General features: G+C 38.0%; 1 protein-coding gene across 2 annotated transcripts in view; it reads left to right on the top strand.

Annotated features, from left to right (window-relative positions):
* Positions 1–20,910, top strand: part of slc18a2 (solute carrier family 18 member 2) — a 37,757-nt gene extending 16,847 nt beyond the window's left edge. For both annotated transcript variants that reach the window (XM_072557335.1, XM_072557336.1), the window contains 10 exons: positions 3,114–3,203; positions 3,281–3,324; positions 3,462–3,522; positions 6,382–6,477; positions 8,306–8,384; positions 8,725–8,776; positions 9,365–9,428; positions 11,282–11,401; positions 19,222–19,355; positions 19,442–20,910. In XM_072557335.1, coding sequence (XP_072413436.1) covers positions 3,114–3,203; positions 3,281–3,324; positions 3,462–3,522; positions 6,382–6,477; positions 8,306–8,384; positions 8,725–8,776; positions 9,365–9,428; positions 11,282–11,401; positions 19,222–19,355; positions 19,442–19,558 — 857 coding nt within the window. In that variant the 3' untranslated portion in view covers positions 19,559–20,910. The remainder of the gene's footprint in view (positions 1–3,113; positions 3,204–3,280; positions 3,325–3,461; positions 3,523–6,381; positions 6,478–8,305; positions 8,385–8,724; positions 8,777–9,364; positions 9,429–11,281; positions 11,402–19,221; positions 19,356–19,441) is intronic.
* Positions 20,911–24,286: the final 3,376 nt, after the last annotated feature.

The following is a 24,286-nucleotide window of genomic DNA, read 5'->3' as shown; positions in this document are numbered from 1 at the left end:
TTTTAACTCTGGGGAATTTCTGCAGACTAGCAGCAGTGAGAGTTCAAAACATCATCTATTGCTCTAAATTAGGGTTTCGAAGTATCTTAATTGCTGGACCCCAATTGAATTCCAATAGGAAGAAAAATAATCTTTATCAACAGATACCACGCACCAACAGTTGACAAGTTGATCTACTGCAATCTAGCTCACCTGCATTATGAAGCTAGGGAGGTGATGTGTTCCCAGTAGGGACATTCTTTCTTTATAGTCTGTTAGTCCCACAAGTAAAAGCAAAATTGTCTTTTCAGGTCCATTTAGATCCTGCAAGGTTGACCTGCCATGAAACACCTTGCCACTTACTGCCCAGGCACACAGTGAAAGTCGCCACTGATATTAAAAGGGAAGGTCAATAGCTTTGGCTGGGTGCCCTGGCAGCCTTCTCAGGAAAACAGAGAAAAATCAAAACCTGCTAGTTCCAGGCCAGTTAAATAACACTGTGAATTGACATTGGATTGTTCAGGTTGAAATCACCTCCATTCTGCTGAGAGTGAAAAAGTTGCAAAGGAAGTTTTTTAAAAAAAAGAATAAAAACTTCTTAGCAAATTATACTTGGGTTTGTGTAAAATTCCTGATTAAATAAAATGTACATCAGTGGGGTACAATCTAATGTGTACTGTGAGTGCTGGCATTGACAAAAAAGAAAACAGTCACCATTTCTTTAAACTGCTGCCTTAAATGTTACATGGCATTGTCTCAGTTAGTCATCCTACCACGTTGTGAGCCTAATTGTCACTTGTTAAACAATTATCTCTCTGCTTTTGTTCCAAATACATTGTGACTTTCTGTTGTAAGTGGCGAGCAATCTTAATCAGGGTCATTAGTGTTTGTTAGCTTTTCAGAAAGATTAATGCGAATGACTTTTGCTGTATCTTTGGTATTTGACCAGATTACATTTAAATTTTCACATTGAAACTTGCATCCGAGTGATTCAAGAGTAATTAGTTTCAATCACCCCTTGCAGTTTGAGATTTTGAATACGAAAGACTTGCCAATCTTCAAGCTCAGCCTTTGTTACTGAACCAATTTTATGTATTCGAAATATTGCTTCTCATAACATGCATTAATGAAATGCTTGAAACCATTTCACTATTTGCCCAAGAAAATATTATTAATCTATTTAGTTCTCAAGTATTAATGAGCAAAGAGGAGTTGGCACTGGAATGTGCAATGCATTTTTCCAGTTTTGTTTGTCTCAGATCCTCCAAGATCTGGTCTCATGCAGCCAGCTATAGAATGAAGCTTCTTGTATTCTGCATTAGTGGTGCTGGAAGAGCACAGCAGTTCAGGCAGCATCCAACGAGCAGCGAAATCAACGTTTCGGGCAAAAGCCCTTTCCTGATGAAGGGCTTTTGCCCGAAACGTTGATTTCGCTGCTCATTGGATGCTGCCTGAACTGCTGTGCTCTTCCAGCACCACTAATCCAGTATTTGATTTTCAACATCTGCAGTCATTGTTTTTACCTTCTTGTATTCTGCTCCAACCATGTGTTGTGGCCCACAGGTTTGTTTTTATTTCTGCACCTCAATTTTCATAGGCCATTCTTGATAAGAGGCAGTTTTCTTCTGTAGTGTCAGAATGTGCATTATAGTGTCTGCAAATGAGGTCATGTTATGCTCTCTTCTATATTGGCTCTAGTTTGAGCAATATCTGGACTTTACAATTCTCATCCGGGTGTTTTCAAATCCCTCATGACTCTCCAACCAACCCTCTCATCCCACCAGCCTCTGAAATCTCCTGCAGCCCCAACTACCCTCCAACATTGCTGCACTCCTTTAATTCAGTCTTTTTCCATTCCCTCTTTGTAACTGCTACACAATGGTAGGCCTAGCCTTCATGTAACTAAACCGCAAGCTCTGGAATATCCTCCCACTATCTGTCCACTCTTTTAAGGTACGATATAAAACCTTTTTCTTGACCAAGCTTTTGTTCACGTGACCTAATAGCCCACCTCTTCTGATCTCCAGATCATTGGAGATGGGTCGTGTGACTCACAATGTGCACTTGGAACCCACAGAAGTGCCAACATACTGACCTCTGTGCGAATTTCCTGGGAAGGTTGACTTGTGACAAGTAATTACCCTGCTCCCTGAAACCCATCGCAAAAGTGTTCTCTGGAGTTGGAGAGTTCCACAGTACTAACCTGTGATGCAATTCAGGAAATGTTAGTCCACTTAAAACTACAGAATTGACTGCCTCACATTGAATACCTGCCAACATGACTACCCTATGACCTGACCTGACTGCACTGTCTGACTACCCTTCCTTGACCAATTGACCAATCACCCTCACCACTAAGCTGACCCAAACAAACTAGTCCACAAACTCCTCCCAACTGGATTACCTCTTCCTAATGTTGCCCACACTTCTAGCTACCCAACTCACCCGCTTGCCACTGTACCTTTCACCACTCACTCATTAACCAGCATTCACACTGAACCTTTAAACATCCCTTACAGTAGCTGGTGCTGTGTAAAGGGGGAGAGGGGAGCAGGGAGTTGCCTCATCTTTCCTCGCATGCTACAACACCACTATAGAGCTCTTTGATGGACAGTGCTTTGCGCACTTCTGGAGAATCTGGGCTCAGAACAGCAAGAAATTAAGTCAGAGCAGCATCAGAGAGAGGACAACTTCAAGCAGAAAGGCAATTTGAGAATGATTGCCATTCCACCAAGATCTGAAATGATGTTTCTTTACATAGCTTGATGGCATGTTTTGTTGCTTAAATGCTTCTGTGAATCACCTTCAGACATTTTATTGGATTAACAGGACAGTACAAATATCAGCTAATACTGCTGTTGAAATTAAAGCTAATATTACATTTAAATAATCTTGATTGTTCACTTGTTGACATGACAACTGAATGGATCTTTTTATGAGTGAATTTGCATCTAATCAGGTAAATATTTCAGACAATGTTTGCTGTGTCAGGTTAAATGAAAGTTATTTTACTAAAAATCATAATCCACTCACACTGGGAAATTTTAATCTTAGAGATGCATTTTGCTGTGGGATGTTACATCCATTTAGTTGGCAATTAATTCATACTGATCTTTCAACTTGACCCTTTATAGTGGGCCCACCCTTTGGCAGTGTCATGTATGAATTTGTGGGGAAGACTGCTCCCTTCTTGATTCTGTCAGCGCTGGCCCTTCTGGATGGAGGTAAGTAAAGGAAAAGATGATTATTGTCAGGCATCTAAAATCAATTTAAGCAGAATAACAACTCTTGCCTGCTTTAGCCCTACAGCTATTTATCCTCCAGCCATCCAAAGCACAACCAGAAGTAAGTACAATCTTTAGATTATTGCAAAATGATAAAACACATATTGTTTAGCACAGACTTTGGAATATTAATATTTTTCTTGACTCATCCACTATTATATTTACTTTCTGCAGTGACTATTGTTTGATTTTTCCTAGAGCCATAAGGGGAGCTCACTGTTTGCACTTTTACGTGATCCTTACATATTGATTGCCGCAGGTATTGCACCTACTTTAAGGTTTCATATATTTATAAATTAATCAATACTTATTCAAGTATTATTTCCAGAATAAAGACAAACATACAACATTAAGACTACCTTGCATTTATTTGGTGAATTTACTGTCGTAGTGACATCTACAATGTTTTACTTCTTGGCTAAAGCAAAATGGACACCAAATGGGAAGAAGGAATTAGTAAATAGATTCATAGAGATGAGCTGCAAAAAGAGTTGAAAAGTCTTACACAACTGGTTGAGACCAGGAAATAGAGGAGGTTAGACAAAGAGATTTTCAGAAGTTTGGAGCAAAATAGTTAAAACAGAATTTAGGAATGATGGAGCAAAAGGGACAGGGCAGAACTTGTTTTTCCCAAATTTGATGGGAATAGGGGGCACTTGATCAGTTGAGAGGATGGTAGTGGGGCTTCCTGAGTCAAGACTCCCCTGCAGATCAGTGACTGTGTGGAACAAGTCTTCCCAAAAAGGCACTTTGACTGTTACCAGTTTTCCAGCCATTGTCCAAAACCTTTGTTGCCTCCACTAGATTCCACCATAGAAGTAAAGATTGGAATTGTTTCAGGGAGTGTAGAATATAAATAGACTCCTAAGGCTGACCCACTTCAAAGTTCAGTCCCAAAGCAACAGTGCCTGAAATTCCAACATTTGGAAACAGCTTTCAATAAATTAGAATATTTGAAGACTGTAACTATTTACAGAATGCAGACTGTCTAGTTGTTATAAGTATGAGCTTGATAATGTACTTCCAAGTTGCCTAATGACATACAGCACTTCGACCCAACTCGTGCATGGCAACAGGTTTCCTCAACTGAACGAGCCGCATTTGCTTGTGTTTGGCCCATTATTGCTCTAAACTTTGCCTATCCATGTATCTGTCCAAATGTCTTTTATATGTTGTAATTGTAGCTGCTTCTACAACTTCCTCTGGCAGCCAGTTCCATAAATGCACCACCCTCTGTGTGAAAGATTTGCCCCTCAGGTCCTTTTTAAATCTTTCTCCTCTCACCTTAAACCTATACCCTGTAGTTTTGGATTCCCCAACCCTGGAGGGAAAAAACCTTGGCTATTCACCATATCTATGCCTTCATGATTTTAGAAACCTCAATAAGTTCACTCCTCAGCCTTCAACGCTCCAGGGAATAAAGTCCCAGCCTATTCAGCCTCCCCTTATAATTCAAACTTTCCAGTTTCAGTAACAACCTGTGAATCTTTTTTGAACCTTCTCTAGTTTAATAACTTCATTCTTTTAGCAGGGCAACCAGAATTATTTGCAGTACCCCAAATGTGGCCTTACCAATGTCCTATACAGCTATAACATGATGGCCCAACCCTTGTACTCAGTGCTGTGACCAATGAAGACAAGTGTGCTAAATGCCTTCTTCACCACCCTGACTACTGTGATGCCACTTTCAATGAATTATGGTCTTCTGTTCAACAACAGTCCCCAGGGTTCTACCATTAACTGTGTAAGTCATGCTTACTGAAGGCCAAAAATTGCTGTTTCCCCACCTGCATCCCTTCATTACTCCTGAGAACTGACTACGTTGCCTTTGTAAAAGTAAATAAAATATTTTGAAAATAAATTTCACTCAGGAAACGTTTGCTCAGGGGAGACATGCAGGAAATGCATTAAGGATTAATAGAATGGCAAAAAAGGGACAGTTGTTTGGGTGGATCCAGTGAGGTCTTGTGCATATTAATTGCATCACTCGCTTTTCCACTTACACTGTGTGGACATAGATTATGCTTCCAGCAATAGTTCACGAATTGCACAGGAAGTTCAACCTAAATACCACCAAATTTCATTTATTTAATGTCTTTAAAGTGGGTAAAGTGGATTGCAGAGGTGTTTAGTTAAGAATTTCCAGACCAAGGATCCTAGACAGCTAGATGCATGACCGTCAATGCTGAGGTAACACAAGGAAAGGATGCTCCATAGGCTAAAATCAGAGGATTAGAAATTTTGGATGGTTATCCAAATAGAGGAGATTACAGAGGTTGGGATGGATAAGGAAATGAAGTAATTCAAAGTTGAGAATGAACATTTTAAATTGGAGGTTCTGGACCAAGAGCTTTATCAGTGAACAAGAACCTCGGTGATGGATGAATGAGACTTGCTGCATGATTGGGGACATGCAACAGATTTTTTTTTTGGATGAATTGAAGTCAATGTAACATGAGGCTGAGAATACATTTATTGACTCAAGTGACCCTTCTCCATAATGAAGGTCTGGCCCTGAGTCTAAGTGTGCATTATAAGATAGTCTTGCTGACCACACTCATTACTCTGTAGCATCACATACAGAGTAGTTGCATATAACCAGAGCCAGATAGCCTCAAAGATTCAATGTTATTCACAGCAGAATATGCCTAGTCAGATAGAGGGACTTTGATATCCTCATATTAAGAATGTGTTGGCAACTCACAAAATAATAATTTATTGCGTTTATTCAAACTTAACATCAAAGGTTAGTCTATCATCATCTTTTGTGCAACCATTGATTTGAGCTTAGTAAACAGGATCAATGTGTTCTGTATTTCATTAAACTTGTTGAAAATTTAACAGGCTTGTTTGCTTAAGTGGTTTAACCTTTCAATAATAAATATTAAAACGCAAGAATAGAAGCATTTCATGTAATTATATCCACTGCTTGATTTGACAGCGTTCCCTTTTGTCAATTTTTCCCTTGATAGAACTGCTTGTAATAAAGAGCACATTTTTCTGAAATCGTATTTTATTAAATTCATTTAGTGCATTCCACCCTTTTTACTCATAAACATATATTTGAGAATTACTAATTGTTGGACTTTATTAATAATTTAATTCTTGTTTTCATAAGGAGCCATATGCTTTGCAAACATGGGTATTGCAATGCTGGAACCAGCCTTGCCCATATGGATGATGGAGACCATGTGCTCTGCAAAATGGCAGCTGGGTAAATATAAAGCTATACCACCTTCTCACTTGAAATTCTGAGTAATCATATCAGAATCCTTTGGTAATCATATGCAGCTAACATTAAGGTTTCAAGAAGATTGCCATGGTTAGTGTTTTTAGCAGAGCTATGAATAAAGAAAAGCAAAGACTTGTATTTATATAGCACATTTCAGGACAACAGGATATTTAATATCGAAAATGTATAGTCACTGTTGTAATGTAGGTAAAACCACAGCCAATTAGTGCAGAGCTGGTTCCTACCACAGCAAAATGCCAATAACCAGATCATTTATTTTTGAAATGCTGACTGCAGGGCAAATGTTGTCTAGGGAATCAGGGATAACTCACCTACAAGTCTTTCATCTTATAGAATGGAAAGAAGTTTACCAGAAGAGGTATATAGTTATCAACTTTACATCTCAACCATAAAAAAAACACCTCTGGCAATGAAGCACCTCTATACAACATTGGGGTGTCAGCCCAGACTTTTGTACTCACCAATATCATTTATTGTATCCGTTGCTCCCGATGTGGTCTCCTCTACATTGGGGAGACTGGACGCCTCCTAGCAGAGCACTTTAGGGAACATCTCCGTGACACCCACACCAACCAACCACACCACCCTGTGGCCCAACATTTCAACTCCCCCTCCCACTGTGCCGAGGACATGGAGGTCTTGGGCCTCCTTCACCGTCGCTCCCTCACCACCAGACGCCTGGAGGAAAAACGCCTCACCTTCCACCTCGGAACACTTCAACCCCAGGGCATCAATGTGGACTTCAACAGTTTCCTCATTTCCCCTTCCCCCACCTCACCCTAGTTCCAAACTTCCAGCTCAGCACTGTCCCCATGACTTCTGCCAATCTTCTTTTCCACCTATCCACTCCATCCTCCTCCTCCCGACCTATCACCTTCATCCCCTCCCCACTCACCTATTATACTCTATGCTACTTTCTCCCCACCCCCACCCTCCTCTCACTTATCCATCCACGCTTCAGGCTCTCTGCCTGTATACCCGATGAAGGGTTTTTGCCCAAAACGTTGATTTTACTGCTCCTCGGATGCTGCCTGAATTGCTGTGCTCTTCCAGCACCACTAGTCCAGAATTTTGTACTCAACAACCTGGAATCAGACTTCAAGTTACAACCATATGACTCAGAGGCAAGCATACTATCAACTGAGCCTTGGCTGATAGCACAAGCTACTCAATGAGATTGGGTTTATGATCTTATTAGAAATACTCAGCAGAGGGAACCTTCATTAGCAAACATTTTGCCACATTAAGAAATCAAGACTGTCGTTCACCCCAGAATAACTTAGCTCAATTTTGATTTGTCTCCTATATATTGCATTGTTTATCCTTCGTAAAGTCTGACCTTTGAACAAGCTTGCAAATGAATGTTTGCTCAATTCACACTCGTCAGACAATTGACCTGCATTGTCTTTCATTTTATGCAACATTTATCCTTAGAATTCATGGCACAGGTCTTAAATGTTCAGCAGTTGACCACATAAGAAAGTATTGACACTAATACTGGTTAATGTTAAGTGAATATGCAGCTCAGAAAGCCATATGCTTTCGCAGAAGAAATCTTTTATGGTATGAAAGCGACGAGTTAAAAGACAATTTTGAAAAAGCTGTACCATACAAATATTATTCTTGTTCTTTTGTTAGTCTAGCTAAGCCTACAATAGGAAATTAGAACAGTTTATTCATACTGCAACATTTTATTACCTCTACAGTTATCAATACCTGCTTTGTGTAGATTGCAATTTCAATCCATTTGAGTGACAGTAATGCTGATAAGCTTTATTTCGGTTTTCAGGCATTGCTTTTGTTCCAGCAAGTGTCTCATATCTAATTGGAACTAATATCTTTGGTGTCCTTGCACACAAAATGGGCAGGTAGGAAATTACCTTGTGAACCATTTATCGAGTATGTAGGTCTCTCAATCTGTGCAAAAGATTTTGATAATTTTAATAATAAAAACAGATCAATAGATATCCAGTGGTTCCTGTCTTAAAGTATATTTAATCATTTAATACCCTATATGTCTGCTTCTCAGGAAATGAAATCACGTGGGTTTACTTTATGAAGGAAAGTTTATGGGCTTAACAGACAGACTAAACCATCTCTCAGACAACCGTTATATTAAGGGAAAGTAAGCTTCTGAATATGAAAGCACTTGAACGGTTATCATCAGTAAATCCTGCCAATATTCACCAGTTCTCATCTCTTCCTCAGGTGGCTGTGTTCTCTTTTGGGGATGATAATCGTTGGAATAAGCATTGTTTGCGTAAGTTAGCAATAATAATGGGGTTATCAACTGATTTGGTGTAGCGAAGTGAGTTTGAATGTTCAGTTCAATCACCTTTTACCTCATGTGGTATATTTTCATTTCTGAAATTGATTAATGGCTTTTAAATTTAATTAAGCTTCTCCAATTAATTGATAGTACTTAACCTTTCTTTTGATATGAGGGATGGCTTAAAATACATGAAGAACAATTTAGGCATCATTTCATTGTTTTGAACATGAACAAATGGTATAAAAGCAACTGCTTAAAATTCAATTTTCAGAAATGTTCAAGAAGACAGTTTCCAAACTGTTGAATGAGTTTCTGGCACATATATCCCCAATTATATTCTTAATAAGAGCATAATGTTCAAACTGAACTCAGAATGTGGATAGCGAACCAAGACAAGAATAATCCTACCAATTCCTTCCAGAATGATAAAACAGAAACAGTTGTTAGAATTGGAAAACATTAAAATGATACTGAGATGGAACTGAAGCATTTATAAAAGTAAATGCATCAAATATATCGAGAATTTAGAGAAATTGTTTTACAAGATGATTAACATGTTTGTTTAATTAATGACAGGTACCACTTGCTAAAAATATATATGGACTTATCGTACCAAACTTTGGAGTTGGTTTTGCCATAGGTGAGCAAACCTTTGTCAGTAAGCCAATGACTTCATCAGTAAAGGGCAGCTGGCAGAACCGCATCTTGTGGAAGAGACTATCGCTTAAAGTTAAGATTAACTGATTAGTTAATCTTTAGCAGAGATTGGAAATTCAGCTTTGCAAAGTACCACTGGGTACAGTTATGTTAAAAAAAACCAAAAGAACTGCAGATACTGAAAATCGGAAACAAAAAACAGAAATTGCTGAAAGGCTCAGCAGCTTTGGCAGCATCTGTGGAAAGAAAGCAGACTCAAATACTTTGGGTTCAGTGACCCTTCCTCAGAACTAATGGCAGCTAGGAAAATGATAGTTTAATGCAGAAGATGGGATGGAGGGAAGAGATAAACAATAGGTGGATATTAGAACCCAAAGAGAGAAGAGAATAGTTGGACAGACAAAGACTAGATTAGTTAGGATATCTGCTTGGATTGGATGAGTTGGACTGAAGGGTCTTTATCCATGCTGTGCATCTCTATGATTCTGAGTGGATAATGAACAGCCTGGGAGAATGAATATCTACTAGTGGACAACTAGTGGCTAACAATGGGTAGTGTATAATAGCGAGCATTTAATAACAAGGCCTGGTGTGTGGGGACTGGGGTAAGGACATTAGAGAAGGTGCCTCAAACCCTAAAGCTTTGAAATCAAATTGAGTCCAGAAGACTATAAGAGTTCCCAAGTCAAAAATGAGGTGTTGGAAGAACCTAGCTACATCAGTTCTCAAGAAAGGTCATTGAACCTGAAATGTTAACTTGTATTTCTCTCCACATTTGTATTTATGTCAAAGTAATGTGATTTTCTGTCCATGACAATGCAAGATCAACAATTAAGGAGACTATTTTTATCTTCTACTATCCTCTGAGTGTGTGGAGCCCTCTGCATTTATTTGAGTTTGTCTCAAATGAAATCTTACCTCAGTCATAGGGTGATAAATATACAAACCTCAGACCAGTATCTATAGAGTACATCGTGTATCTAGCAGCATAATTTTAGTGAATTAATATTTAAGTTACAATTAGAACATCTTGTCAATTACTAAATCTATTTTCATGGAATGAAGCAATTAAATGGCATGATCATGGTGTTGATCTGTGCAAAAGATTGAGCAACAGGCATGTCAAGCCAAATGGTATTTTTTGGTAAACTGCATCAATTAATATTGCTGGAGAAAATCATAATTGTATTTTATTAATACAGATAAATTGAAACCCAAGTTTCCACATTAAAAAGCCAATGTGCCAATTCACTGTATTACTTAATTTGTACTATTGACACATTTCCAGTGCAGTCTTGCTCTCTCCTAGACCAGTAGAATTGTTTAATAAAATTAATTAATCAACATTTAAACAACACTTTCTTGGTTAAATGATCAGTGTAAATTATGTTTAAATGTATCATTTGAATTTTCTGGAATTAATTCATAATAACATTATGCAATGTAATTACTACATGTTATGTATGTACATCTGAATTTTTCACTCCATTTTTAAAATAATAAACTCTCCATGTGTTGTAAAATTTTGGAACAATCTAAATTTAAATAAAAAGTAAAAATGTTGGGAATTTTCAGCAGACCAGGCAGTATCTGTGGGAAGAGATTTTAGGTTGCTGACCTTTTTGTCAAACATACCTTTATTGTTAGATAATTATCAAGATGACATAGATACCTGAGAGTAAGTTTGAAATATGATTTTTCAGCATATTAACGAATTTTAATAATTGCTTTATAACAATCACCATGATTTTGTTAAAAGATGTGCTTTGAATCATTCTAGTATTTGTTGTTTGCAACTAACTTGATCGTGCCTAATCAATGTACCATTCTTTTTAGGAATGGTAGATTCTTCTATGATGCCTATTATGGGTTACTTAGTGGACTTGCGTCACGTCTCTGTGTATGGAAGTGTTTATGCAATTGCAGATGTGGCATTTTGCATGGGGTTTGCATTAGGTAAGTTTACATAATACTGTTGGGAATTTAAGAAGCATTTAAAACTTGGTTGAAAGATAAATCAAATATGTTGCATTAATTTAGCACTTCTAAGTCCACAGTTGCACATATTGAACTTGAATACTGTTAATTGAACACTAGATGGCCTCAGACTGGAGCAAGAAATTTTTATATTGAATGCTTTATCCAGAGAGAATATTCCAGAAGGCCTGAAATGAATGTTATTATATTGCTGCATCAGTTGAAGGGTAACTGGATATTCTTACACTTCCCAGCAAATGAAGTACTTTTGAAGTGTAGTTGCTGTTGTTTCAGGGTCATTGCTGCAACCATCTTGTACACCGGTTTCTGAAATGAAGTAAATGATGAAATGTTCTAATTTATTGGTGGCTGAGAGTTACTTGCTGATCAAGTACTTCCCTGACCATTCAAAGCAAGCTTGCTTGGCAATGTTTCAAGAGTGATGAAATTTTGTATTCTTATAGAACAAAAGTATGGGTATCCATATTGAACTATGGGTTGGAAGCTCAGACTTAGACATGGTGTTTGTTGAAGGCTGTTAAAACCACTAATGCTGTGACCCTCAATGGATGACACTGTCCAATCCAATTATTCATAGTTATGGTAAATGCTTTTATTTTACACAAAAATCATATATCATCTGAAATATTCAGGTAATTACTGGGTAAATGGGAGACGTTGGGAGAGTAAAATATTAATGAATCAAAACTATATATATATATAGCATCCAAGATATGATTTGGCCAAGATATAAAAGTCCAATGACTCAAATCTACCATATAGCTGAACAATTTCCCAAATCTCAAAACTGCATATCAGTACTGGAGAGGTTTACAACATAACAGTCAGTAAAATTGTGGACATTAGCAAGGAAAGCAATGTTGGACTGGATGAAAGATTGAGAGCAAAGCCTCAGAGGTTAGTGTTGGCCTCCAATCTCTATGCCATTCAGAAATATCAGATAAAATGAATTGCATTTTCAGATAATACTAAATTAATGAGCAGTCAAGACGGATAAAGCTGTGACAGAAGAATGTAGAAAACTTGTCATAGAAAGGAATATGACCAATGACATTCACAGTTTGGTATGAGATACTTGACATTGGAAGAGGATAAAAAAAGAAGAGACATATGAGTATTTAATAAATGATTCCAAACTATTTTGGGGAGAAGCTGAAAGAGATCCAAACTGAGAATGGATTCAATATTTAGGACATTCAATTTAGGACAGTAACTAACAAACCAAATCAAATGCTGGTATATTTCCAAATCAGCAAAAGTCTGTGGCAATTGTTACTATCACAATAGATTTTCATGAAGCATTCATTTACTACAGTTAGCCTGCTCATGAAAGTTCAAGAAAAGCATCAGAGCCCTCGAAGTAAACATCAGAAACAGTTCATAGACCAATTGCTAGTATTGGAGAATGAGTTAGGAGGAAAGGTTAGACATCAGATCTGTCAGTCTTGAGGGGAAAAAGAAATTACAAAGGAAACGATTAGAAAAACTAATGTTTCAGGATTGCTGCATTGGTTCAGTGAAGTTCAACACAACCTGAAAGATCAATACCTCATCTTATAGCATTCAGGACTCCAACCTTCGAGTTCAACCATTTTAGAGCTGAACATCTCTTTCCATATTTATCATCTACCCCCACACCCCAGTTTTTGACATGACATGGGTTGCTTTCAGTGCAGCCAACCCATTTTCAATTACTCATAGCACCTATGATCACTTAGCTAACATCTCTTATTTCCTAGTTTACTATCAACAACCCCTTTGTCTACCTATCTACCTATTGTTTCTCTCCCTGGGTTTGGTCTCCACCTACCCACTCATCTGATAGCTGCTAACAGTCTGATCAACGGTCACTGGATTTGAGATGTTAACTCAGTTTTCTCTCCACAGATATTGCCAGACCAGACCTGCTGAGTTCCTCCAGCAATTTCTGTTTTTGTATGTTTCATATCTCCAGCATCCACATGTTTTATATGAGAAAAATTAATCATGAGGATCATTTCAGTTTAGAGCACATTAGGAAAAGGGATTATAGGTGAAAACAGTAAAAGGCAAATTCCAATGTATTTTTTTTAAATGCTGAAAATGCTTAATGGATCAGGCAGCATCTGTGAAGAGAAAGAATTTATATTTCAGATAGATGATCTTTTGTCAGAATAAATTCAGGGCTACTGACAAGAAAGACTAATCATCTTCAGTTTCATGAAATCACCCCTTGAAATTTTGTTTATACTCCATTGTCTAGGCCAATCTCTCATCAATGAGAACTGTGTGCAATGATAGAAATGAGCTAACCCAAAACGTGTTAGCAAAATTAACAAATTATAATTCTTGCTAAAATTTCTTGGGGTTAGCTCATTTCTATCATTAACAGATTATAATTCAGCTAGATTTAGATTGAACCTTTTAGATATGACTTGCATCAGATAATGAGTATCAGTTTTTACATAGAGGCAGTTATATCCTACCTTAATCCTTTATCAAAAGAGCTGCAACATTGAACAGACTTCCATTTGTCATGGTCGTGGATATGTTCACCAAATTTGAAAGTTGATTTGCAGATGTTTCGCCCCCAATTTAGGTGACATCTTCAGTTTCTTGGAGCTTTCTATGAAGCACTGCTGTACTGTCTCTTCTGGAACTTATTTGGTTCCGTTCCTGCTGCTTCCGGTTGTCAGTAGTAGTGGCTGGTATATTGGGTCTCGGTCTATGTGTTTGTTGATGGAGTCCATGGATGAGTGCCTTGCTTTGAGAAATTGTCTGGCTGTCCTCTGTTTAACTTGTCCTATGATCGTTGTGTTGTCCCAGTCAAATTTGTGGTCCTTGTCATCCGTGTGCATGGCTATGAGGGACAGCTGTTTGTGTCATTTAGTGGCTAGTAGGTGTTTGTGAATATAGATTGCTAGTTGTCTGCTTGTTTGTCCTATATGGTTTATCATGCAGTCTTTGCAAGGAATCTTAAATTATATTGGTCTTGCACATGATAGCCATAGGGTCTTTTGTTCTGGTGGGTTGTTGGAGTGTGTGTGTCGATTTATGGGCGGTCATGAATCAGAGTGTTCAGAGAAGTCTGGCTGTTAGTTCTATTAGTTATATATTTTATATAAGATAGCATGGCTAGTGAGTTTGGTCATGACATGTTCTTGTCATGTTGCTTGTCTGCTAGGCATCTGCAGATGAAGTTGCGGGGATATCTGTTCTTGGTGAAGCTTTTGTAGAGGTGTTCTTCACTTCACAGGTCGGGAGTGCTGCAGTGTATTGTGGCTCTTTTGAACAGGGTCCTAATGCAGCTTCTCTTGTGTGTATTTGGTGATCTGGTCTGTGTGTGGCTTTTCTGTACACTCTTGAAGTGGATTCACCGTTCTGTGAACAAAAGATCCTATACCCATCACGTGCAAGACCAATGTAATTTATAAGATTCTATACAAAGACTGCACAAAACACTATTTAGGACAAACAATCAGACAACTAGCAATCCACATCCATGAACAGTAGCTCGCCACTAAATGCCATGACCAGCTGTCCCTAGTAGCCATACACACAGATGACAAGGAACACAAATTCGACTGGGACAACACAATAATCATAGGACAAGCTAAACAGAGGACAGCCAGAGAATTTCTAGAAGCATGGCACACATCCACGGACTCCATCAACAAACACTTAATCCTAGACCCAATACAACAGCCACTACAAGAGGAGGGCCACCCTTTTTTCTGCAGAGTGCCAAAACAGACCACATCACCAGACACAGCTAAACTGGACATAGAGAACCACCCAGGTTGGTGGCTACTCCTAGTTTAAGAGAAGTTCACAGGTCAGTAAGAAGGTTAATGCTCTCCAGAAGGGTGAGTTCCACTATCTTCTCTCTGCTACCTCACACCCACAAGGTCAGAGCTCCCCAAATGCTGCCACTGCACAAGCCCCACAAGGGAAGGAAATATATCTGTGATTGGGAAATAATAGCATTGAGAGAAGCCTGGATTGAATGTCACACATAATGGAAATGAGAGATGCATGACAATGGAGAGGAAAAAGTGATGTTATTCAAATACATCACTGTATCACTACATTGCAAGAATTGATGGGATTTGGAGCTGCCTAGAGCAGCAGTGTGCCTACACTGTTGTTACATTCTCAGGTTTCCATTGCACTTTTTATCAGGTAAAGTGGATTTTCACACAAAGACCAGCAGCAAATTGCATTTCCATTTTTTCATGTTGGAAGAGAGTTGATGGCACAAAGTGTGCTTTTGACCCAGTTTCAATTACACTTTAGATTCAAAGCCTGAAGTCGAGAGAACTAAAGTGTAAAGGCAGTCTTGAGTACTCCTGTTAGACAGAACACAAAGAAAATCCATTCAAGGTATTTGGGAGTAATGTTGAATACGCAACACAATGCAGACAGATGAACACATAGTAACCTGATTTCTGTGGTTTAACCATGTTTATTCTAACCAGAGAAGAGAAAACCAGTGATTGCCTGATAACAGCTAATAATTAGGACAAAAGCCAGAGATAAAAAAGACCTCATCGCCCATTGATTCTCATTTAAATTAACTCAGTTTTAATTCTGATTATGCGCTGAGTAACTCACTTTTAAAAATGTATAAATATTGGGCTTATTTTTATTAATCAACTAAATTATTTCCAGTGTCATAGAGATGTACAGCATGGAAACAGACCCTTCGGTCCAACCCGTCCATGCCGACCAGATATCCCAACCCAATCTAGTCCCACCTGCCAGCACCCAGCCCATATCCCTCCAAACCCTTCCTATTCATATACCCACCCAAATGCCTCTTAAATGTTGCAATTGTACCAGCCTCCACCACATCCTCTGGCAGCTCATTCCATACACGTACCACCTTCTGCGTGAAAACGTTGCACCTGAGGTCTCTTTTATGTCTTTCCCCTCTCACCCTAAACCTATGCCCTCCAGTTCTGGACTCCCCGACCCCAGTGAAAAGACTTTGTCTATTTATCCTATCCATGCCCCTCATAATTTTGTAAACCTCTATAAGGTCACCCCTCAACTTCCGACGCTCCAGGGAAAACAGCCCCAGCCTGTTCAGCCTCTCCCTGTAGCTCAGATCCACCAACCCTTGTAAATCTTTTCTGAACCCTTTCAAGTTTCACAACATTTTTCTGATAGGAAGGAGACCAGAATTGCGCGCAATATTCCAACAGTGGCCTAACCAATGTCCTTACAGACGCAACATGACCTCCCAACTCCTGTACTCAATACTCTGACCAATAAAGGAAAGCATACCAAACACCTTCTTCACTATCCTATCTACCTGCGACTCTACTTTCAAGGAGCTATGAACATGCACTCCGAGGTCTCTTTGTTCAGCAACACTCCCTGGGACCTTACCATTAATGTATAAGTCCTGCTAAGATTTGCTTTCCCAAAATGCAGCATCTCACATTTATCTGAATTAAACTCCATCTGCCACTTCTCAGCCCATTGGTCCATCTGGTCCAGATCCTGTTGTAATGAGGTAACCCTCTTTGCTGTCCACTACACCTCCAATTTTGGTGTCATCTGCAAACTAACTAACTATACCTCTTATGCTCGCATCCAAATCATTTATGTAAATGACAAAATGTAGAGGGCCCAGCACCGATCCTTGTGGCCTCCAGTCTGAAAAACAACCCTCTACCACCCTCTGTCTTCTACCTTTGTGCCAATTCTGTATCCAAATGGCTAATTCTCCCTGTATTCCACGAGACCTAACCTTGCTAATCAGTCTCCCATGGGGAACCTTGTTGAACGCCTTACTAAAGTCCATATAGATCACATCTACTGCTCTGCCCTCATCAATCCTCTTTGTTACTTCTTCAAAAAACTCAATCAAGTTTGTGAGACATGATTTCCCACGCACGAAGCCATGTTGACTATCCCGAATCAGTCCTAGCCTTTCTAAATACACGTACGTCCTGTCCCTCACGATTCCCTCCAACAACTTGCCCAACACTGAGGTCAGGCTCACCGGTCTATAGTTCCCTGGCTTGTCTTTACTGCCCTTCTTAAACAGTGGCACTACGTTTGCCAACCTCCAGCATTCCGGCACCTCACCTGTGACTATCGATGATACAAATATCTCAGCAAGAGGCCCAGCAATCACTTCCCTAGCTTCCCACAGAGCTCTCGGGTACACCTGATTAGGTCCTGGGGATTTATCCACTTTTAACTGTTCCAAGACATCCAGCACTTCCTCCTCTGTAATCTGGACATTTTGCAAGATGTTACCATCTATTTCCCTACAGTCTATATCTTCCATATCCTTTTCCACAGTAAATACTGATGCAAAATATTCATTTAGTATCTCCCCCATTTTCTGTGGCTCCACACAAAGGCTGCCTTGCTGATCTTTGAGGGGCCCTATTCTCTCCCTAGTTACTCTTTTGTCCTTAATATATTTGTAAAAACCCTTTGGATTCTCCTTAATTCTATTTGCCAAAGCTATCTTCTGTCCCTTTTTTGCCCTCCTGATTTCCCTCTTAAGTGTACTCCTACTTTCTTTATACTCTTCTAAGGATTCACTCGATCTATCCTGTCTGTACCTGACATATGCTTCCTTCTTTTTCTTAACCAAACCCTCAATTTCTTTCGTCATCCAGCATTCCCTATACTACCAGCCTTTCCTTTCATCCTGACAGGAATGTACTTCCTCTAGATTCTTGTTATCTCATTTTTTCCAAACTGTGAGCAAATACCTTTACGGGTACTGGCTACAGTAGAAGCAATAGCAACTGTAATCATTCTGGATAATGTTAAAGTACAACTCATTCACCTATCATTTCCTGCAATTGTAAAACATTGAAGCAATGATGGGAAATAAAGTTATCACCTTAAATTATTTTTAATGCAATTAACTTGAGAAAAATATTTTTGTCTTTAATCAGTGTGAATTACATGACATTAATGCAATTAGAAATGATTGAAAGAATTAGAAACTGCAATGTTTCACTTGATCTACTTTCCACAGGCACAATCTTAACAGCAAAGTATGTGTGGTTTAAAATTCTGATTGAAGATGCGGTGCCTCAAACCCTGAGTAGTAGTAACATGACTAAGCTGGTTCATATAATAACTTGAACAGGTTAGATCGGAACAGCTTGAGGGGAGAAGGAGACTTCAGTAATTTGTTTTTATTACTTTGTTAGTGGCTCTAATTTCAAAATAGATTTTTTTTCCTTATGTCATCATGGAGATAATGTACAGTCAGTGTAACAATTATTATTGCTCTCATGATTCTACTAATTAATTGGTGTACACCTAGCTTAGTTTTATCATCATAAAACTTTAAAGCAACACCAAAACTTACTTAAAACCGGTGAAACAATGCTTAGGTTACACTTCCAAGGAATTCATCAGATTCCAAAAAAACTATTTAACTTCAAATGCTTTCTAGGGACACAGTGGCTCAGTGGTGAGCACTGCTGCCTCACAGCACCAGGGGCCCAGGTTCGATTTTGGCCTCGGGCACCTGTCCTTATGGAGTTTGCACATACTCGCCATGTCTGCGTGGGTTTCCTCTGGGTGCTCCGGTTTCCTTCCACAGTCCAAAGATGTGCAGGTCAGGTGAATTGGCCATTCTAAATTGCCCAAAGTGTTAGGTGCATTAGTCAGAGGGAAATGGGTCTGGGTGGGTTCCTCTTTGGAGGGTTGGTGTGGACTTGTTGGGCCGAAGGGCCTGTTTCTACACTGTAGGGAATCTAATCTAAAAACTAGCATACTGTTTTTCCCTTCTCTAATTTATTATGTCCTTTCAGGGCCTTCAACTGGTGGAGCCATTGCTAAAACAATAGGATTCCCTTGGTTAATGATAATTATTGGTATCATTGACATAATATATGCTCCATTGTGCTTTTTCCTTCGAAGCCCTCCCGCCAAGGAAGAAAAGATGGTAAGAGACTGCAAACAATTTAGCAGTAGTTGCTTTAGATTGCTAAAACTCTGTGCACAATAACACTTGAATTTATTTTATTTTAGGCTATTTTGATGAATCAAAATTGCACTGTTAAAACCAAAATGTACACAACTCAGGACCACTTTCAGAAGGCCCCTGTGGTTGATGATAATGAGGAAGAGTCTGAGAGTGATGAATGATTGCAGCCATATCATATTCTTTACAATATATATTTTCATGTATAGTATGCAGTGCTTTGTGAACTGTCCTTGAAAAAATGTCCTAAATGTAGTAACACATATTCTATAATTTGTTGTTCATTAAAACATACCAAAGCTGTAACTTTATTTACCCATATGATCATAGGGTATGGGGGTAGGAGGCATAATGCTAGTTGAGTAAAATTGAATGCCAGCAGCCTTATCACAACAATTGGAATGTTTATTCCATTTTAAAATTTTTAATCAATGAATAGTTTTCAAAGCTTTTATTATTCAGTATATTTTATACACATGTATTGGTTAGTGAGAACAAACCCATGTGTATGCACATATTAGAATATGAACATTTATTGTTGTAAGTTTACTTAAAGGTTTTTCCGCCCATATATGAGATTTTTAAAGATTAATACATTTCTACAAATCGGATTTGTGGATTGTGGACAACTCATTTTATGTAAAAAAAAACATATGGGATGCCTTAGCAGATATAGTATACCTGTAATGTTTATTTATAAGTAGTCACAGGAAAGTTCACAAGTCAAGCAACTAGCTATCCAAAAAAAGATTAATTCTGTTCTTAATTAATGAAGTTGAAACTTTAATTGACATTTAGCGAGATGAATAACAACATTTCCCCCTTTCCGTAAAAGGCATCATACTCTTCACACTGATAACGTTGCATATAGTGACTGAACATTTGGTTGAAATAGAGAAAGCTTTTAGGGCACTAAAATGTGAAAACCATTAACTAGTTTGGAAAGCAATCCTCAACAGCTTTTTCTAAAATTTATACATGTTTACATTGTGGCCAATCTATTTTCTGTTCTGTAACTCATGTGCCTTTGTTATATAAAATATATTTACATGGATTCGATATGTTGGTACACCTTTACTGATTAATGCTCCACGTGGGTCTGGTTACAAGTTAACTTCACAAAATGTCCAGCCATACATACAAGCACCATGATGCATTACAGTTGATGAATATTCAAAGACCATGCTTTAAACTTTTCTCTGTGACTTGTTTCTGTCAACATTGTTCATGAATACTTAAAAGTAGGCTTTTATAATTGGCTCTTATTGCATTGTGACGAGACATTTTATGGTAAAGACAACATGTCATGTTCATGCAAATATAATCACTGTTCACAGACAGATTGGACAGTTGGCCGCTTTGTGCACAAAGATAGGAAAATATAAATAAATATGTACAGAACCTCTCCTGTTGACCAATAAGTGGGTTCCTAATCTGCAATCAGATGTGTTATGTGGGTGTGTGTTCCTTCATTTCATGGACAAATGTATGTAATAAAAGTACTCTGAATAAAAATGGCATTGGTTTATTAATTTAGTTGTTATTTGGATTTAGATATATTAAATAAGAGTTTGAAATGGCCATTTGAAAATTATACTTCTTCTGTATTCATAAACATTTTAATGTTTAAAAGTTTTCAAAAACATTAGCAAATAAACTAGACTGGGAGGAATTGCCTTCCTTATTTGGAAATGGACATGGCTGTTACACACAAATATACAGAAGAGATAAAGTGGAAAAGTTCACTTGGCCTCACCAAGTTTATCCCAATGGTTATGCTACAGATAAGTATAATGGCATTCCAAACATCAGCAGTTGTGATTCAGTAGATGCAAAACAGTTGAAAAAAGCCTGAATTAGAGAAAAGTAACTTTTGAATTTCCTATCTAAACCCCCCAAAAAACAAATGTACCAAGAGACTTCAGTAACCGTGAGGTACATCATCCTTTTGTACATGAAATTATCCAGCTCCCTTTTAAATAGTTTCTGTCCTTGTGTAGGATGTTACATTGTCGCATTGCTAACCTTGGTTCTGAAACAAATCAATTTCAGCAGAGCCGTTAACTTTTTTTACACAGTTAAAAGCTTCTGTTAAAGTATAGAAACTTAAAACAAATACATTAAATATTTGCTTGATGTTAACCCAAAGCTTAATTTGAATATATTGCTGACTGTAAATACATGGAGTCATACAGACTTGTGAAGTCAGTGCTTTTGGATAATAGGGTGGGTGGATGTGCTACATGTGATGCCATTTTCACTATGAAAGCCAGCAATTACTCTATCCATCTATCAGTTCAAAACACAGAATAACTAATTGGATGAGATCCCAGAGAACTGTTGCGGCCAATCAAAAATATAACACAAGTCACCAAGTTCTAAAATATGGTGGAGGACAAGTAAGGAAATTTATGGAGGAGAATATCGGCGTAGCAGAGTGAGGGATCATGTTCTTAGCTGCGACCCTCAGAAATTAGTCAAACTTCATACTGCACAGCTTTTATTTATAGCACTGAGCACTCAATACAAATTTTAATTTATTCTAGTGAATTATTATTCTTAATCAGCCAAAATGAATTGAATACTTTTAATACATAGGAAGGTAGATTCTACAACAGTAGAGGAATTAAAGGTTAACATGAGTGGGCGGGGAAATGCAGCTGATTCCATGAAAAGATTAGCCACAATCCTTTTGAATGTCACAACAGGCTCGAGGGGCACATGACCTAGTCTTGCTCCTGTTTCTTATTTTCTTAAAATATTTCCTTTGAATGGGGAAGCTGGTGGGGTGAAAGTGTTCTACCTGACCCTCTCCCATCATTTTCAACAGCACAAAATCCACACTTCTATCTCTCTTCTATTCTGAAGATGTCACTCGAATTCAAAGTTTTAACTCTATTTCTCTCAATGCAAAAAAATCTAAGTTTTCCAGCTTTGTTTTTATTTTTGACTTCTAGTTCTGCAGTATTTTTGCTTTTGCGTTATCACAACGCTCCTTATACTTTTGTTCAGTTTTAATTGAAGATCTGTGTAGGAATTGGAAAAATGTTACACTGCTGTGGAGTTACCATTACTAAGGGTAAATTGAGCACAGCAGTTGAGCAGAGTGGGGACTTTACATTTAACCATGGTATAAATTATGTAGGTGCACAAAGGAAAACAGTTTTGTTCCACGGTAGAAATATGTCAATTGGAAAAAATATGCAAAAATATCTTGCTAGATTCCATAGCATTGCAAAATTGTTTGACAGTTGCCCATCATTTCTGCATGGGGCTCTCCAAAAAACATTATGACTGACATTTATGATTGCCATTTACTTACTCTTTTCCCATGCCTTTGCACATGCTATGATTATGTGAACAGAAACAATTCCCTCCTGAATGCTTCAATGCCTCCAACCACCTTTCTAGGCAGTGCCCCACCAGATCTGAAACATCTGTGTGAAACAGTTCTTCTTCACATATTTACTTCATTTGCAAATCACTTTAAATCTGTTTTGTCATTCTTGAATCTTTTATCAGCAGGTGCAGTTCTTTCCAAACTACCACTCAATTTTGAAAATGTGTTGGATCTCCTCCTAGCATTCTTCACTCCAAGGAGAATAGTCCATTTTTTCCAAATTATCCTCGTAACTGAAGTTTCTTATCTCTAGAATCAACAGCACACAATGTTCCAGCTGAGGTCTACCAAGTCTCTTGTATAAGTTCAGCATAACCTCCCTGCAATGGTTCACCATGCCCCTATTAATAAAGCCCAAGAAACTGCATGCATTATCTCTGCACCTGCCCTACCACCTTCAGTAATCTATGCACATATTCACTCAGGTCCCTCTGCTCCCAAGTACTGTCCATATTCTTCATGTTAAAATGTATCACCTCATACCTTAACTCCATTTACCATCTATATGCCCAATTCATCACTTGTCTATGTCCTTTTGGAGCGCTACACAGTCCTCCTCAGAGTTTACATGAATTTGAAGCTTTTGTATCATTGGCAACCTTTGAAATTGCCATCTACACATAAAGATCAAGATCATTAATGCACATCAGGAGTTTAGAGATTAGAATCGTATTAATTTAATGAGGGAATTCAATAATGTGGAGACAAGTGAAGCTATGATTGTCCTCTGCAGAGAACATTTAAATGGAAATGGACAGGATTTTGGAGAACCTATTGCTATTGGTGGATAGTACAATAATTAGATTTAAGTAACTGGCAAAAGAACCAGGATACAAATGAAAAAAATATTTACACTAGAAGTTTATGATTTACAATACACTGCCTGAAATGGTGAAAGTAGAGCCAATAATAAATTTCAAAATGAAATAATAGAGATATTTGAAAAGGCAAGTGTTATGAGGAAAGATCAAGGAAGTTAGACCAATTAAATAGTTCTTTCTAAGACTCAACAAAAGAATGATCAAGTCAAATAGTTTGTCTGCACAATAAAAATGAATGATTCTATGGATTGTTTGCGAGCAATTAAAATTCATGGACGTTTTTTGTTAATTTGTTTATAATAAGCTAACCAGTGATAACCTTCGAACTGGTATGTTCTGTAAACTTGCACATCAACCAAGTTAACTTGCCCTATTGTACAGGTCCAACCTACAGATGAAATGGTTGTGTATGTAATAACTCATGGTCTGAAATAGGACTTCCCTCTTTCAAACTAAGGCATGGCTGGAAGCATTTCCTTCCAAGGAACCAGGGACAAATGTATTTATAGAAATACTGACACTTAAATTTTCTCCACTTGAGGGTCCACTACTTCAGCATTATAGGGCCTTCTAATGTTCAGTTGTGTTTAACACATGTACAAAGAGAAAATTATCTATATTATTTAAAACAATCCATACATAGAATTAAATAAGGTTACAAAAACAACAAA

The sequence above is a fragment of the Chiloscyllium punctatum genome, chromosome 38, assembly GCF_047496795.1.
Source record: "Chiloscyllium punctatum isolate Juve2018m chromosome 38, sChiPun1.3, whole genome shotgun sequence".
Lineage (NCBI taxonomy): Eukaryota > Metazoa > Chordata > Chondrichthyes > Orectolobiformes > Hemiscylliidae > Chiloscyllium > Chiloscyllium punctatum.
This window is presented reverse-complemented; position numbering and strand designations above follow the sequence as displayed.